General features: G+C 48.3%; 1 protein-coding gene across 2 annotated transcripts in view; it reads right to left on the bottom strand.

Annotated features, from left to right (window-relative positions):
• The window catches only part of PID1 (phosphotyrosine interaction domain containing 1), an 84,392-nt gene extending 67,228 nt beyond the window's left edge, over window positions 1-17,164 (bottom strand). The window contains exon 1 of one of the 2 annotated variants that reach the window (XM_067301463.1): window positions 17,065-17,164. In XM_067301463.1, the coding sequence (XP_067157564.1) occupies window positions 17,065-17,094 (30 nt within the window). In that variant the 5' untranslated portion in view covers window positions 17,095-17,164. Of the gene's footprint in view, window positions 1-15,990; window positions 16,001-17,064 lie in introns of those variants that run through there. The other variant, XM_067301464.1, reaches the window with a different exon arrangement.
• Window positions 17,165-18,213: the final 1,049 nt, after the last annotated feature.

Below are 18,213 nucleotides of genomic sequence, written 5' to 3'. Positions count from 1 at the left end.
ACTCTCAGGGCACAGGGAGCTTCCGAGGGGACAAGCCCCACCATGACAGCGGGAATGCCAATGGCCAGAGGTGTCCTGGAGCGGCCCTGTCCCACCCCTGCCCGACCCGCACGCGGCAGTTTGTCCTGCGCTCAGCACGGACAGTGGAACTCAGCAGCAAAAAATACATTGGTGATGGTATTAAAAAAAACCCTTCCAAACTGTGCAAACAGCTACACATCTCCCGGTACTCTTAACAGATGCTTTCTAACCTGGTTTAAGGTTTAGCAAGTTTGCTAGCTATGTTTATAAAAACATCTTGCTCTGAGCCATAGTTTGAGTTCCTTACGCTTGGGAACCAATGTGTCGCACGCGACCCGCACGCAGAGCTCTGACACACCGACCTCATCTACTGAGCTTTGCTTCCACTAATGCCATATTATGTCTACTGAGCTATTTCCTTATCCAAAATCAAACTCAGGCCCATGATTCAGCAGCAAAGAAGTCAATATTTTAACAGTGATTTCAAACAGGAGCAAAGACAAACCTGAATCTTTGGATTATCCTTTGCAAAATCTTGGCATCAGTGTTACCAAAAGAAAAGAAAAGATCAAATGGGTTGGCTCAGATGGACTGTTATTGCTGTACCTATGTTTATTAACACTAGGTATATAGAGGAAAAATTAGGAAGTGCTAGAAAAATTTATAGTGATGTTAACCACAATGGCACAGTAAAAGTACGTACCGAACCCTTCCTGCAGTCAAGAAACATTTCTAAGCTGTTTCCTTTACAGCTAGTCACTTGGTAGGAAATGCTTTTTAGACAGAAAAACATTTTCTTTTCCAGAAGACTCCGTAAAATCTCCACACAGAGCACAGCGTGCATCTTGATGAGAATTTATTACTTGTTTCCTGCAGCAGTTTGATATACAGCTAATCCCCACAAGTTGCTCAAACAACTTATTCGCTCTCGTGAGGGAGGAACAGCCTAGCTTGCTGGTCAACAGAAGACAGAACAGTTTGATTTAAAGAAGAAAAGGCAGAGCACTGGCAACACATCTGCAGACTGTAAAAAGCTGAAAAGCAACATTAGAAGATGCTGGAAGACATGCTTTGTGCATCTTCCATTTTTTTCTATGCAAAGATATTACAGAATAAAATGTTACCAAATATAATGAAATTCAGATGTTCTAATATATGAAAATAATGTCATAAGCCCAGAGCTATTAATTCTTGAGAGCTGTGGGCTATAGCTTATCATTATCATCTAAAAGCGAAGGATGGCTGAAATAGTCAATTCCATTTCTCCCCAGTGACTAAATTGCTTATTAATGTAAAAGGCTGACATTTTCCAGGTAAGATGATGAGATCCTGGAGGTTCTGGTCATCCAAATCCCGTATTTGTGCATGCACCGTTGCCAATTAAAAAAACAAGAGGAAGCAGTTTTTGACATAGTGATTTTTAGACTGAGTACTAATGATCAATTTAGCATTAATTCTAACACATCTCTACAGATACACACTACATTTACACACAAATGTTTACAGTAGTAACCACACTGTTTTGGAAATGACATATTAAACAAAACACCCACACTAGGAACTGAAACCAGCCGAAATCCTCCTGCCAGCATTGCAGCTCGTCGGTCCCCGGGCGAGGACTGAGCTGTTGCAAGCCCCGTAACGCAGCCCAGAGCCGCAGGTGGCACCCGGGAGCCGGCGGCCAGAGGACGGGGCAAACGGCCACAAGGGACACGGGAATTGCATCCTCTCCGTCCGGCCTGCCCTGGTGACCCTGTGCCATGTCCAAAGCAGAAGGACATACCCCTCCAGCAACTAGTGTTAGCGACGGATGGAGACAAGCACCAGATATTCATAAATACAACCTTTATATTGACCCCACCAGCTTGGAAAAACATGCCGTAAAATTAAGACAAGCTAGATAAGGTGAAACTTCAACACTCCCTGGGAGTTCAGTGAAACCATGTTAGAGGAGTAATATTGCATGAAGCTAGTTGGTTCCAATGTTACTAAGAACTGGCCAGACTCCACATGCTTTCTTTTTGCTATATGTTACTTAAAATTACTTTGCAAATAATTCATTAGCTAGAAAAACAATTTTGCTTTCGATTTCCGGGTGTGCAGAGCAGAATGATATTTAATATTTTCTAAAGCAAACCTTGAATCTGTGCAAAGGACCCAGAAAACACACGTGGAATAATCAACACTGATAGGAAATCACAGCACACTGTTTACAATGCAAACTCACACTGTTGCAACACAGCTCCCAGATCAGATCTGTCAAGGCAGGTAAGCAAAGGCAGGCAGCGAATAACACAGAAGTCTCAATATCTCCTTTCAGGTAGTAGCCAGTCTCTAAACTCTCTTCCAAAGCCTTGTTCAAAGCAGTACGAACAACTGCATATATAGGAATTTTACGAAGAACAAGATTACAGCCCAAATCGCTATGACTTTGTGCATCGTCAGGCCAATTCCGAGGTCTGCTGGGACCTCCTGGGACCTCAGTGTCTCTGTGCCCAGTTCCCCCTTACCGCGCAGATGCACGCAGCGAGGATGAGAAGGGGCAACAACTACAATAACAGCTGAGGACTGAGAACCACCTGGGCAGAGCAAGCGATACCTCCCTGAAGTCCTGCACCCGCCCTCCACCGGGGTAACACCAGCTGCGAAGCGTAAGGGATCCCGTGCACGCTGTCGCCGTGGCACTGGCACCCTGCTGACCTCTTTTTAGGAGACAAACTAGTGACACAAGGCAGGTGATGATATGCTTAAGAGTCATCCTCCGCACCCACGGGGGAACGCACGGGCTCGCTGTGCTGCTCGGGTTGCTCCTGCTGCAACACACTCCCGCGTCCGGCCGCAGCGTCCTCGCAGCCCGTCCCTCCGGGCGGATACCAGCTGCCCCTGCCAAGTCAGCAGTTTTATCTGCTCCTTTAGCTGGAGAGCCCTAACAAAATAATTCATATCTTTAATAAAACTGTACTGTTGCCTGTTGACACCTACTAACCGGGATGCTACAACAATTAATTTTTCTGGAAACGGTATTTCACAATAGTCACCACTGTGGTCAATGGCAATGATTAACAGTGACTAACTCAGTCACCCGGCTCTTCAGACTCACAGCATCACTTTACTATCCGTCCAGGAAGTGCACCAAGTCACGCCGGCACCATAAGGACCAGGCCATTTTCAAAGCAGGTGTTTCAGTCTGGTTTTATTCAGGTGTATATCGAGTTGTAAAACTTAGTCAGGACACCAGATTTAAAAACCTCCCAGAAAAACTATTAAAAATACTCACTGGTTAGATGTGGGGGTAGTAGGGAGGAATACAAGACCACTTTCCTAAGGCCCCACATATGGGTTTGGGAGTGAGAAGATGTTGGGAACAATGTTTTTTTCCCCAGCATGAGATGGATCATTCTCCAAATTTAGTTCTGTAACTAAAGGCTGCTGGGCAAGAAACACTTTTTTACCCCCTTGAGAAATACCAAAAAAAAAAAAACAACAAAAAAAAAACACTGAGTTGGCACCTATTTGTTTCTTTAAAAGGCTTAAGAGAGAACCTTCTCTCCACGAGAGAACAGAAAAGATACCGGAAATGTCCTGTACTCACAAACGAGGAATACAATTTTCAACTGCAACCTGAAAATACCTTTTAAAGACACATTCGAGGGTCAAAGGTCTTTGGCAAACAGCATCTGGCGCTGCGAGGGAGCCCCGGTGCCGCAGCGGTGAGCGCGCGAGGCCCCTCCGCGCGCTCCTTCCCCGGGCCCCCGCCTGGGGCAGACCCTCGCTGCCTCTCGCCCGTGCAGCGCGCACGCCGCAGCGAGCCCAGCAGCGCTGCCGTGAATGTTTTGCAAGTGGTTCCCCCCCGGGAAACGAGAGGGCTCCGAGCTCGCAGCACCACACAGATGCTCCTCAGTCAGACACTTCACACCAGTTATCCAGACAGCGTTACGGCACAGCGAAGAATGACTTAAACAACATATGCTTCCAAAAAAGAGTAATACAGAAGTGATCGGCTAAGCTCTCTTACACACTAAGTCTTTTCACATAATCGCATGCATCTACCTTAAAAAAGAAAAATCAGACAAACCATTTCAGCCTTTGCATACGGCCTTCAGCTCCATACCAAAACTCGATACCCAAAGGGGCTGCACCCCCAGAGAAGGCCATACCGGACCCACGTCTCAGCAGCGCCCCGAGCTGGCAGGGCCCCAAAGGACCAAATCCTGCCCACAGCTATGCAGGCTAACATCCTACTGCGTTTTGCAAGATTAGAGGCTCTCTAATGCACGTGTTTCTTCTCAGAGTAAAAGAAATCCAAAGTAGCTCTACTGACACTAGCAATGGCATTTAGATTTACATGAACATTATCAAGATCTGAATTTGGACCAAAAAAGAGCTACATATAGATAGACAGGAGCAAAGTTTATCCTCAAGTGAACAAAATGACATCTATGTAGACATTAATGGCTTCTGAAATTCTCTAGCTTGATACAACATTAGCGATTTAAATGCCAAACCACATTCACTTCGTTTTTCTTGGAAAGCTTCACATACACGTAAGAAAACCCTCAAACCACACCAGAAACTATAGGTCAGGCTGTTACTTTCAGAATCAGCACAGTAAACTTCAGAACAAACAAGTTAGGGACATTTCCCTGTTTACTGCTGCCCACTCCACATGCCTATTTTTCTAATACACTGTTAGCAGCCAAGAGTCACTTCAATTTAGGATTTTTACTTCTTTACATTGGAAAAGACAACATAAATGCTCTCAGAAATCATATAAAATATTTATGTGTTTCTCATAACCAAGTTAACCTGAGGTGTTTCAATGCAAAGTTTCCCCAAACGGGGCTCTCGGGCTGTGACTGCTCTCCAGAGCCCTTGTGAATCTCTCCCTCCCCGACGGCTGATCCAGTCCTCTCACCGGAGGGGACATCTAGCTTCCCCACAACAAAGCCTTTCACATTAGTCCAAAACCTGCTGAGATTCTGCCTTTCTGCTAAGTGTCCCCAGATGCCTTCACCTACAGAGAGCTCTGTGCCCTCCTCAATTCAGCCCCCTGCCCTGCTCTGCTGGAGCCCTGTCCACAGGCTCAGAAAACCAGCTTGAGCTTGCCCTACTGTGGGGCTGAAATCCCCGTGCTGTAGCACTGGGATGTCTCTGACCAGGCACAGATTTTGCTAACTCCTTTCAGCTGTCACTTGCAACTCGCAGTCTCTTCAAACACTGCTCTCATTAGGAGAGATTAGCTTCCACCAGTTCTGCAGCCTGAAACATCGTCAGCTTTTTGAGCATACGAAAGATGCGGAAGAGTGACTTCAGAAAAGGAACAATTAAACAGTGACTAATTAAGACTTCAGTGAATATTTTTCAGTGTCCTGAAGCACCAGGGCTTTTCATCACCCCTGATTACGAAAGGCGGTTGTCTCATTCATTTAGTGACTGATCCAAGGCTCGCTGTGATCAACGGAAAGGCTGCCACTTCACTTCTGCAGACCTTACAGCAAGCCCAGGATTTCTGATGCGGTTACTTCCTACGGCCGAGCAGGGTTAGCCTCACACTCTTCCCACTGCCCACCGGCCATCTACAAGGAAATGTTTCAACTTCCATCCATCATAGCAGTTGATGAAAACAAAATCCCAAGTCCCTTGTGCTTGGACAACTACTTGGAAGAGTGCACCCCGTCACCATGCCAGAAACTGTGGAATAGTGTAGGTGAGGCGCAGGGAGCTGCGTGCAACCTCAAAGCTACAAGAAAGGCAAGGACTGCATACTGGAACACTATCATTTGTGGTACAAGGCAATAGCAGGACCTATCGTAGCTCCTGTGACCTTTCCAAACATGCAACATTTCCATCTATATCAACTCTGTATTTTGAGGTAGAAATTTAAAATATTGCCCTTTGAAAATGTTGTACCTTCTAGCACCAAGCTTTGGGGTTTAATGAAAAAACCTCTAAACATAAGATCTAAACAAAGCAGTCACTCACATGAATATGCTTCCCACCATTCCTTATAAACCATTGAAAACTACACTGCCATCTCAAATGGCAAGATAAATTTGATGGATTCAAAGGCATATCCCTACGCACTGAGAAAAGACTGCACTCCTAAATCTGTGTTTTTGAGTGATTTAACATATATTTATCAAAGTAAACTGTCCAATTTTGTATAAAATAATATCCATTCTGTAGAACTCTGCACCTGATGTTCCGGCAGGAAGCAGGCAACAGAGAGAGGGCTCCACTTCCCCCATAATCCAAACCACATTATACCTCAAATCAATTCATAAGTGGCTGTCAGCACGTTTAGATGATGTGCTCCAGTGGTCATACTTACCTGGAATCACTTAACATGAGCACTCCCTCTCTGCAAAGAGGAGCCAGGTACTACACTTATGCTGCGGCAAAGACTGCCCAGGACCTTCCTTTGGAAGGGCCGATTTAGTTCTCCAAAGAAAACATCAGGAACAAATTAAAAGTGCAGTGTAACCATATGAGCTGGGTATGTTACTTCCATTTGACTCACTGAGTGGTGGAAGCAGTGCAGCTCCCCCAGTGATCCAGAAAGAAGAGCACCAGATGCCGGACCTGCAAAACCCACCTATATTGGACCTTCCCGTAAGGTCAACACCTGCAAGCAAGGCTCTGATTTTACAATGAGCTTTGCACTCCTGGAAGCCCAGCTTTGGTTTTTGTGGAAGTGGGGGATTTTATGAGGCAAGTAGTTTGGTGGTATTCTTTGCTTCAGAATAGCTTTTTAAATAAGTTACCCACTTCATGTGTGATCCTACTTTTTCTTTTTCCTCTTCTTCTCATCTCCAAGTGCTTTACTCCAGCAATTTTCCCAGAGAGCATTTAGTTCTGGAGGGATTAAGCACCTTCCTTTCTAGCTCTATGTTCACTGTGTTCCTCAGGTCCTGTCTACGCACCCACCCGACACTGGCAAACAGCAAATGCATGCTTTTTGGTGACTGCAGAGAGGAGTCCACATCGGCCACGAACTAAATGCACTTCTCTCTAGAAAGCAAACATGCTGCAAGGAAACCCTCCCAGTGTTCAAGGGGAAACCAAAGGCACCATCCAGAAGAGAGAGTGGACACAAAGAAAGACTGAAATGCCGACCAGTCCTGGACTTCGGGCAGTTTTCTTTGTGGTTTTCACGCAAAATCTTGAGAAAGGCCAGGTCACAAAAACACCTCTGCTTTTCCTAGACACAGCCCAGCCAGTGAACGTGGGATAGCTCAGAGCCAGGGTCCTTCCCGGCCAAGCATCAAAGCCCTCGTGTCTCGCCCTCGGCTGAACCCTTGCCCAGGCCACGTGCTATCCTCCGAGTCACTGCCCGGCACGCTCTTCATGGCCTACCTCAAAAATTAACCAGCCAGCACCATTCAGCGACATCGCACATCTCCCCAGCAGGTCATTTCAGCAGGAGGCACCAAAGCTGTCTTCGTTATCAGGATTTCCTCAAAGGAGCAGCACGCAGCTCAATAGTCCCTTTCAGCCAAGCTATCGAGAGGGCTGGCGTTAACTTCTCAAAATGCCCTGCCCTCCACTTCTAGCCCAAACAGCGGCGCCCAGCTGCGGGAACCGAAGCCTGCACAGATCGGTACTGTGCAGACACCTCCTGAAAGCACTGAGAGAAAACATAAGCTTCTATATTCCTTGATTCAAATCTATAGATATTCAGGCATTTCACACAGAAAATTCCTGTGGAGCAAAAAAAAAAAAAAAACCACACTGACTTAATAAAAAAAAAATAAAGGATTTAATATCATTCAGCAACGCTGGAACTGGCAATATAGAAAGTGATGTGGACACTACGGAATAAGAAAGCAAGCCAAGTGGCACAGAAATATCTCACTTCATCCTCTACATGCAAGTGCTTCTAGTGGGGGCTCACCTCTGCCTTAAAACAGCTACATATGAGAAATCTGTCAAATTGCCTGTTTCTGTGACTGGAAGTATTACTTCCTATTTCCCCCCACAAATGATCCCACGAAAAACTTTACTCAGCTCCTGAGATGTTTTGAAATCCCTAGCTGCAAAGCAACACACAGCCAAGGCCTTTGTCCCGGCTGTGCTTTGTACGCCAGTGGTGACCTGATCCCAAAGCTGACGATTTTCTGAAAGAAATCCTCTGCTGTCCTCAGCAGACTCGCGGTCCGGTGAGCCAGCGCGACGGCGCTCGCTGTACCCTGGCAGCCAGGCAGCTCAGTGAGCAGCAGCGTGAGGTTTGCATAATTGCCAAAATGTACTTTTCTGGTCAAAAACTGGAAAGCATAATAAATTCCAGATGGAAAAGCTAAAGATGGGTAAAAGGTTCTGCTGAATAAATAGTCTCAAATCAGGGAAAGAAACATTAAAATCCTGTTTTGGAAAAGTTTGAAATATTTTTTTCTAATGATTTTGCTGTTTGTTTTTACACTCTCCAGCTCCAAGCTGGAGCCAGCAGAACCAGCACACCACAGCACAACTCTTCTTAGGATACTTCTGTTCCCAGCAGAAGGAAATGCTAGAAATCTGAGGACAAGACTTCTTAACGTAGCACTGGAAACCAAGTTCAGCTTATTAATTTGGACTGGACAATTTTTATAAACAACTAACAGAAGTTTGACCAGAATGAACTTGGGGTGCAGTGAGGAGAGGGAGAAAACTACCATTTTCAGCCTCAGGTCAGTATCATCATCATCACCATCACCACCTTAAAAAGCACGTATTAATCCTGACAGCAGGAAAACTTGTCTCCAGCTACAAGAAAGCTGCACAGAAACTCAGCTTCGCTATGGAAATCCTCCCCTTGCAGAAGCAAAGGAAAGCTAGAAACTTGCAGGCTCAGAGGATCTGTCCGATGTTGCCACCGCCACCACGGAAGTGCCGTGCCCTTGGTCTCCTCCAGACCCCAAACTCCTCTCCCCTGGCCCTAAACGGAGGCTCTGAATATCTGAAAAGTTACTCCGGAGTCATTCTGAAAATTTAACATGAAACATATGGAACATCTATCCGCTTAAATCCAGCGGTTGGCAACCCAGGTGAATGGGGAGAAGAAAATAGCCACAAATCTGAACTTCGGGACATTTGATTAACTTTCTATCTGTTCTCAGTGTTCTTGGCAATTCCCATCCCGTGCGTCTGGAGAAAACGTTTTCACATGAGGAGACATTCGAAAATTGTCTGACGTGACACAGACCCTACGTTGAGAAGGGGAATGCTTCGCTGCTCCAGTGCTACTGCACTGAGATCCCAAAATAAAAAGCACTACGCTCATAACGTGGCTTGGTCATTACAACTTAAATTAATAACTTGGGTCAAAACTGTATTTGTTAACACTGCCTTGAAAGTACAACCAGCTGTTAACTTGAGAGAGGGGAGTGTAATAGCCAAGAAAAGACTTCAACCCATTCCATCTCCTGCTCCCTCAAATGAAGCACAACTGCACTGAGGGAAACCTGTGGGGAAACAGAGACAAACAGCAAGGTACAGTTTGGAATATCAAAATCTTTAATTTTCCAGATCTGAATTGGAATTATTACCAATGATAACTGGTTCATTGGAAAAGCAGTTACTATTTAAATATCCCCAATGAAAACACATATTGAGGATCTTCTGAGAGCAACATTTCAGAAGCCATCATTGAACTGCTAACATAACATTCAATGTAACAAGATTAACTTAATCATCCTGAGTTTCCAAATAATTTTGTTGAAGTGCCATCATTAACATAAAGAGGTGGCAAAATACTAGAAATATGCAACTTTTTTTTTTTTTGGAAGATTTTGTGCATCAAGATTTATGCTTGTTGATCAGTATTTCAGCAGGAAAAAAGAGTCACAAAAAGCCATAACAGTTCTTCTCGCTACACTGTGAACAAGGCCACCTGCAATCTGGTCAAAGAGGTCCGATGCATTTATTCAGACAGGGCCCAGAAGACTAACCCTACTGTTACCTGTAACCTTTTCCAGCTACTATTTGAAGTGCAAATAAGTTAAATTATTATACGTGAAAGCATTGTGAGAAAAAAAGCAAATATTAAACACTGCTTAAAGGGACTTTTCAGTTACACATATACATGCCTCTGGGCCAGACTCTCCTCTTGCTTCCATAGAGAGACAAATCGCAAACGAAGCCACTAACGAACTGATGTGAGCAAGAAGACGCCAGTGCAATGCCACCGCGGTCTGGCAGACTCACAGTGTTGCCCAGGTTAAGGGTCCTCTCTTGCAAAAACTATCATTCTTGGAAGGAAACAGCAACGCTCTGGACATACTAATGACTGCCCTACTGTTTGTCATCAGGGAACAGGAAAAAAAACAAGACAGGCAGTTAAAGTTCCGAACTATTTAGACTGAATTCCTTAGGCTTTGACTGCCTTCCATCAGGGAAATCACTGATTTTTTACTCTTCTTGGTCATCAAACAGACTGTCAGCTTCATAAACAGAAACTAGCAGGATACTATAAACGAACTCTTAAGAACATTTCCCAGAGGGCTTTCCATGAGGCAGTCACCAATTTTGATTTTCTTTTGGTCATAGAATGCTTCCCCATGTTAGCATTTCTCCAGAGCCATTCATTTGCTACAAAGAATAAATAATGAAAAAAAAAAAAGAAAAAAAAAGGAACTGCCCAAACTAAGTGGTGCCAGATGAGCTTCTTCGAATTCACCGTGCTTTGTTTGAAAGATTTCTGACAGTTGTGAAGTCAGAGTAGCAAACTACTCTAAGAACTTTGATGCCTTGAAAGATATCCTGAAGCTACATAATGCCAAAATACCATGCTGTAAGACTTCCTGGATGTGTGCATTCACATGATTCAAGCTTAAATTTCAAGTACATTTCACTTTTTCCTTCTAATATAATGTTTAATAAAACCAAAGTTCAGTAGGAGCAGTATCACACTGACTATACATGTCTTGCAGCACTTTGTCTAGACAGCTGTTTGTATGCTTTACACATAGAATCGGGGGGGGGGTCTAGAAGGGATTTTGCTGTATGCTTTAGAACAATTGGAAAATATTGTTTCAACTGACTGCATACTGCATTTTTTGCATAGACAAATACCTCACATGCGTCTGACCACCGCACATACAGTGGCGAGAAGAGAAGTTGATTCTGAAAGCATCAATAGCACCCAAAACCACACCCCATGTAAACGGTGTCATCAAACCGGTGACAGTGATGTACACTCTGTACCCCTGATTACCTTGAAGCCATCACATACACTTAACTCTGCACAGAGTAGAATTTCTTTACTAAAGAGTCTCAATTATCTTGATAAGGAAAAGGTGTTTTCTGTGTACACTAGAAGGCAGTGGGTGCATGTAATCTGTATGTATTTATCAGCTGTCTATGATCCCCAAATCTAAAAATTTCAGTAGATTCAAAATGCACAGTTATAGGGTACAAAAACCACAGAAAAACAGGAATGCATTTATCAAACCTGCAAGGACAGTATTCACAGATATGCCAGACAGCAAGCAGCAAGACCCCCAACACTGCACTCGGATCGATAGCTGCATTGTGTTTTTATTGCTTTATCTTAATGATGCGGAGCTAAGTTACATCAGTGACTCAAGGACGATGGCAGAGCTTCCTTTCACACACACATACATATTTCCCATAAATTTGTCAAGTGCAGCACAAATTATATGATGGCAAAATTAAGCCTCCAGGTTCAAGCAGCTGGACTAACTCTACTAATAAGGACCTCCAGCCGGCTGCCTTACATTGCGCACCGTCCTTCATCACGTCTAGTTTACCTGAGCTCTCCCCAACAGTGTTTCATGGCATATTACAAAACACGTGGAACCGTGTTTTATGAAAGAAAGAAATTCTGGCAACATGAGAATATGCTGCAGCCATCTGCTATTAAAACCTTGCCCAGGAATGGCCCAAAACCATGGGCTTTTGGTAAGAACATCAAGTTTCCAGATGAGCAGATAGAGAATCACCAAGGTCCTACCATGAAGCACTTGGCCATTTGCATTCATTCATTCAGACACTTCATGGAAAAACATTCAGAGCAGGAAACAGTGGTGCAGTTGGCCTGGTTTGAGGATGATGATGGAAATCAAACAAGCGCTTGCCAAACATGAGGCATCTGCACCCGAAACATCTTCTTGTCCAAGCCCATGCAGCCAAGGGTACGAGACGGAAACAGGCCCTGCTGCATGACACCAGCTTGTGTTACATGACTGCCGCTTGATTTGAACCCACCAGCGTTAATCCATACAAAATAAAAGCGGGAGCCGTATCCCAAAGGCAGCGGCAGCATGGCCTGGCGCAGACACCCAGCGTCACAGCACTGCCTCCTCTCTCCTGCTCCTGCTCCAGGAGGAAATGCGTTTGGACACCACGATTTCCCTGCTCGCACATGTTAAAGAGAGGTAGGAAAACTAATAAACAGGGCTTATGAACAGCATGAACTCAGAAACTACACACCCACGGGATTTATTATCCAGAAACAATGTCTGGCATCAAGCTCCCAGGAAAATTTAGGTTTCAAAGCAAATACCAGTCATCTCATAGACGGGCAAATGAAACTTGCACTAAGACCTTGATTGTTTTTGAAAACCACTTCAGAGCTCTTCACAGGAGCTACAATACCACCAGCTGTCTCCGAAATCCCAGCTGCAGCACCGAGAGTTTCTAAGCCTCGCATCCCACACCAGGCACACAGGGCACACTTGCAAATAATTGTAAAGAAAGATTTCAGAACATTCTTGGCATTGTTTCAGCCAGAATCATCAATACGTTCTGCTGCAAATCCCGCTATAAAAAGCATCGCCGAGAAGCTGCCGTGAGCCAGCGCATTGGTGTCCTGGCGTTCTCCGTAGGAAGAACAACTCTTTAATAAATTAAAGACCTCCGGATAACTGTTCCAGCAGAAGAGATGAGGTCCTTTCACGTTCCATACTTTCACTGACATTTTGTTGAACACAAACCAGGAATGCTCCCATAGAAATTAGAGAGAAAAAGGGTGTTTTCGAAAGAGACGCAAAGATCATTTCTTTTACAGTAAACATGAATAATATGCCTACATCACCTGCAAAATCACAATCTTCTTACATACTGCACCAGAGACGTAGGTGAACTCTATCGTGTATTCTCTCACTGCCCCAGCTGTGCAGTTTCTTGCGTCACTATCAGAACTGTCCCACTAACTTTGGCAAAAATGCACATAATTGACATGTCGCCACAGGTGAAAGAATGGCAAAAGGTGAAAGGAAAGGAAAAGAAAAAGCTGTCTTCACTCTATTATATTTTCAGGGAAATTCCAGAAGCCTGGACATTTAAGTTTCTCTATCTTACTCTAACCCATTGAATTCAGTTCAACCTATCTGCCAGCAACAGCACATATATGAGACAACGGAGGCTTCTTCCTTAAACAGGTGAACAACAGGAAAAGCTTCAATCGGAGGGAAGCGGAGTGGAGAGCAGAGAAGCAAAGCAGACCGTGACCAGGGCTTCCTACAGCCAAACCAGACCTAACGCCATGCGGGATGGGGGCATTTCACAGCACCGACGCTTTCCACCAGGAGCGACCACAACAACGGCAGGGGCCGGAGGGCTCCAGAGGGGTTCACCACATTTTTGTAACCGAACCGGCGATGATGCTTCATCGCTTTATTTCTGTTGTGTAGACATCAGCTCTGCTACTGCCCTCACTATTGGACATCCGCTGCAATTGCTGTACCCAACTGGTCAAAGGCAAAAATCTCAGCGCAAACTGTGAAACTTGACAGCAGTAAACACATCTGGAGCAAAAGCAGCTCCTGCAGGAACTGCTGCAGACCTGGACCACGCAGCCGTGCTGTATATCCTATGGGGGCTGATGAAGGAGACCCACACGCAGGAGGTGACCACAGGACCTTCTGGCAGCAACGAGATGAACGCCCGCCAGCCACGACACTCGCTCCCGATCAAGTCAACATACATAGCTCCCCCCAACACCGAGGGCAGGGCTGACCCATAAAAGCAGGCAACCACTTCCAAAGTCTGTTCATACTTTTTCTAACTGCACCAGGCCAAAAGAAATACTCACTGAAGGATGAAAATATTTTCATTGCCGTTTTACTTATTGCTTCACGTTGCACTTCGCCATAGTTGGAAATCAGTGCGAGATGCATCTGGGTCAAAATTACACCACATACAATTCACACATGAAAACATAAGGAAAGAAAGCTGTACCAGCTCCGTACTTTCTGCACCAATAAACCACCTTAAAGAACCTGGTGAAGATGAGACTGGACGAACCATTGTATTTTCCCCCTAATATTCTAGGGTAGCAACTTGGCATAACAGTAATCGCGGAAGACACGAGCAGAGATCCCAAGAAGTCATCTATTCAATCCAACACCATTCCCCACATGGGTCTGTCTAGATTCTCCCCAAATCCCACTGGCAGTGGAGACTCCACAAGCTCCTGCCACCTCCCCAGCTTCTTCCAAGTCTCCCCTGCTACAACCTAATGCCCGCTAAAGAGACTCTCAAGAGCCAATAGCCACACACACACACACACACACACACAAAAAAAAAAAAATTATCCCTAGCGCACTCTGGAAACGCAGGCCCCCGCGGCAGCTCCTGCGGCAGTGGTGGCCCATCTGCCCCTCCAGAACATGTGGCTGCTCCCTGTGTTATTTCCACGGCCGCTGAAAAGTCTCCTTCCTCCACTTTCACCGGCAGGGAAGGGGAAGCCATCTCACCGCAGAGCCAGACCCACGCGGGAGGAGATGGGGAAATGAAGTCAAAGCACCTGCGAAGAGGAACAGATGGGGAGAGGGTGGATTGGTGGTTGGGGGAAACGTGCACCCAGGGCCGGGCCAGGGCTGAGGAGCGCAACCGGATGGAGGTGGGGGCAGGGATGGAGGTTGCTGCAGCAGTACTGAAACGGCACTGAGGTGCTGAGGGGAAAAGGGGAAAAAACAGAGACAAGGGGTTCAGAGGAAGGAGGTCAGACCTGGAAACGCTGGGACACACAGGAACGAGGCTGAGGTCAGATGAGGCACTGCTGCGAGGAGACCGAGGCGGGACAATGAGAGGTGGGGTGGTGGGCAAGGAAGGAACAGACCTTGGGCAAGGACAAGGTGGACAGGGCAAGGATGCCAGGCAGGTGAAGTGTGCAAGCAGACACGTTAGTGATGCATCTTTCCTTCTTGGTGGTGCTCATTGCACGCATTCTTTCCACTTTTTGCTAAGTTATTTAATCTCTTGTGTGAAAGAAGAATTATTTTGGACTTATTGTGGCTTTTCCAAGACTTTCTCCTTGTCCCCGTTGTGGGAGCTGGGAGATGTCAAAAGCATCATTCATTCTACAACTTCAGACCCCTCTGGCTTGTTTTTTCCAGAGTGCCTACAGCCCTTTATGTGCTTCTCCTGCAGCTCCTGGTGGCATGAATCGCAGTTAGGGATGCTCAGCATTTTTGCCAATGGATGCCTAGAGTCTCAGCGAGGCTGCCAAAAACACACTGCACAAAATTAGTGGCCACCGCTGAGCAGTTTGGTATACGTGGCTCGCCCCCAGCAGCGGGTAGGAACCATGACTCCCTTCACCACAGGCCTCTGCTGCTTTGCAAGAGGTGACCTAGAGGCCCACTGAGATTGTCACCTCCTCCAGAGCACGGTCTTTCCCATGCACTCACTAAGGTAAAACTCCCAAGATACATGGGATGCAATAACGTCATTAAGGACTGCAACGTAATGCATATGCATGAGGAGTTAAGGTTACGCTCGCAACCTTATTCTGTCTAAGACAAGCACTTTTTTTTTTTTAAAAAAACCTTGCTTGCTTTTGTAGGCAATATCATACATTCATGATATTAATATCTTGTTATTCTTTAACACCTCCTAATTCCCGAAAGTGGGCATGTAGCCAAGCCATATAATCCAGACCGTCATACCACTGTTGCCTCAACTTTCCCCTTCTCTTTCCCTTTCCTCAGCTTCCCCTTTGCACCCAACCGTTGCACGCAGTGTCACCTCAGGTCCTTCTCCTGCAGCCACCCCCGTGCTAACGGTGAGCCCCCACGCGGGGCACCGTCCCTTCAGGGCAGGGCACGAAACAGGTCCCCAGACCTCTGAAAACAGGGCCAGGAGCATAAAGTCCTTAGCACAGATATCTTGATGCTTTAGTACAGAGTCTTTTTTATCTAAAACGGGAAAACAAACAAATCACAGTACGTTCACACAATTTTCACCCTGGAATCCATAAACTCTGACTCTGGCACATCATTCCTACCCACCAGGATGACATTCCTTGTTCTAGTTAGAACTATGTCATTTTAAGAAAGCAAATTATTCCTGTTGCTGGCTGGTGTGGAATAAAGCTCAGAGATCTGCTCAAACTTGGCTTTAGTATCAGCTCGATACTAAAGCCTTTGAATTTTCTGCTCAATCGGTATCACAGCAAATTCTCAATCTCGACTGCAAAAGCAATAAGAGCCTTTGCTGGCAGCAGCAGCAGCAAAGAGCAGCGATCCTTTTAAGAAGTGTCCGGTTCTTTCTCGTTAGACATTTGCTCTGGAGACCGTACGAAGGCAGCGCAGAGGAACTACAGGGCGAGTTTCATTCCACGGCACTTTCTGCCCGTCTCCCATCTCAGCAGGATTTCACCCACCCGCGAACAGCCGCCGACCGCCCGTTAGGACGAGGCGCGGGCCGGGGGCGGCGAGCGCGGGGCTCCCGCTGGCCGCGCACCGCCCGGCGCCCCGCGCACCGCCCCGCGCGGCGGGAGGCGCCCGGCCGGTCCCGCCCGGGCCCGGAGCCGGAGCCGGACACGCCGGGCCGAGGCCGGCGAACCGCCTTGCCGGCACCGAACCGCGGCTGCCGCTACCGCTGCTGCCGCCGCCGGGGGCTCGGGCGCGGGCTCGGAGCCGCTTCCCCGGCGGGAGCCGCCGCCGCCGGGGCGCGACCCGAGCGCTCGGCAGCGCCTTCGCGAGCGCGGCCCGTCCCGTGCCGCGGGGGCAGCGCTGCCGCGGGGGCGCCGCGGAGCCCCGGCCCCGCGGGAGGAAACCCCGCGGCGGAGCACGCTCGCGGCGGGGCCCCCGCGCCTACCTGCAGCCTCTCCGTGGCCGGCTGCCACATGGTGCCGGCGGGCGGCGGCGGCGGTCCTGCGCTGCCGAGCGCGGCTCTGCCCGGGCTCGCGCCCCGCCGCGCCGCCCGGCCCCGGCCCGGCCCCGGCCCCGCCCTCGGCCCCGCCCACGCGCGCCCGCCCCGCCCGCGGCCCCGCCCACGCGGGCCCCACGCGCGCCTCGCCCGCGATGCCCGGCGGTGGACGCGTCGCGCACCGGCGCAGGCCTCGCTGCCTCCTCCCTACACCCCGCGCCGGCCGCGTGCGAGAGGGGAGCTGGGAAGCGGTTTTACTTCCCCCCGAAAAGCAGACCCAAGGTTCCGGCTGCTCTGCGCAGCAGCGTGACTCCAAAAGGCGTCGGAGCGGCCTGAAGAAGCGGGGCACAGCAGACTGAGGTCTCTCGCTTGCAGCTGAAGCGTTTGTTTCCAAGCACTGACTCAAAAACCCCTCTTCTGCCGTCTCGCAGCAGTGCTCTCCCTGCCCCGCAGAACACGCCGCTGTTTCTCAACAGCTAGCGGCTGTCCGCAGCGGCTCGCAGCGCGGCCGTCCTCGCCCCCAGGGAAGGCAGGAGGCCTCCCGGGAAGGAGGGCTGCAGCTCGCCGCCCGGGATGAGCTGTCGGATAATGGAGCATTACACAGACTGAGCCCAGGCTCCCCGGGAAAGGGAATAACTAATCCAGCCCCCGGCGCCTTGCTTGAGCGCCTGCTGCGGAGGCGCCGCGCGGACGGGGCGTCCTCGCCCCGGCGCCCGCCCGTCTCTTCCAGCAGGCGCTCGCACCTCTGCGGGCCTGCGCGCACGAGGGAGGGCGGGAGGGCGGCGCTCCCCGAAGGCCCCTCTCTTCCCCCAGCCGGCGCGGAGCAAGCGCACGGCGTGAGGCGCCTCGCTTTCCAAGGCACGCGGCGGTCCGGCCGGAGCGCGAGCTCCCGCAGCGGGATGGGGCGCTCGGGGCGGCGGGTCCGCGCGGGCGCCGCTCGGCGCGGGGAGCCGGACACGGCCGCGGCTCCGGAAACCTTCCAGGCAGCGTGGGCCAGCGCCTTCGTGTCGTAACCGTAATAAAATGAGGTCATTTGTACCTAGACTTGCTAATGTTTTCATCCAAGCGCAATTTTTTTATTGGGTATCTGAGCCGTTC

The sequence above is a fragment of the Apteryx mantelli genome, chromosome 9 (assembly GCF_036417845.1).
Source record: "Apteryx mantelli isolate bAptMan1 chromosome 9, bAptMan1.hap1, whole genome shotgun sequence".
Lineage (NCBI taxonomy): Eukaryota > Metazoa > Chordata > Aves > Apterygiformes > Apterygidae > Apteryx > Apteryx mantelli.
This window is presented reverse-complemented; position numbering and strand designations above follow the sequence as displayed.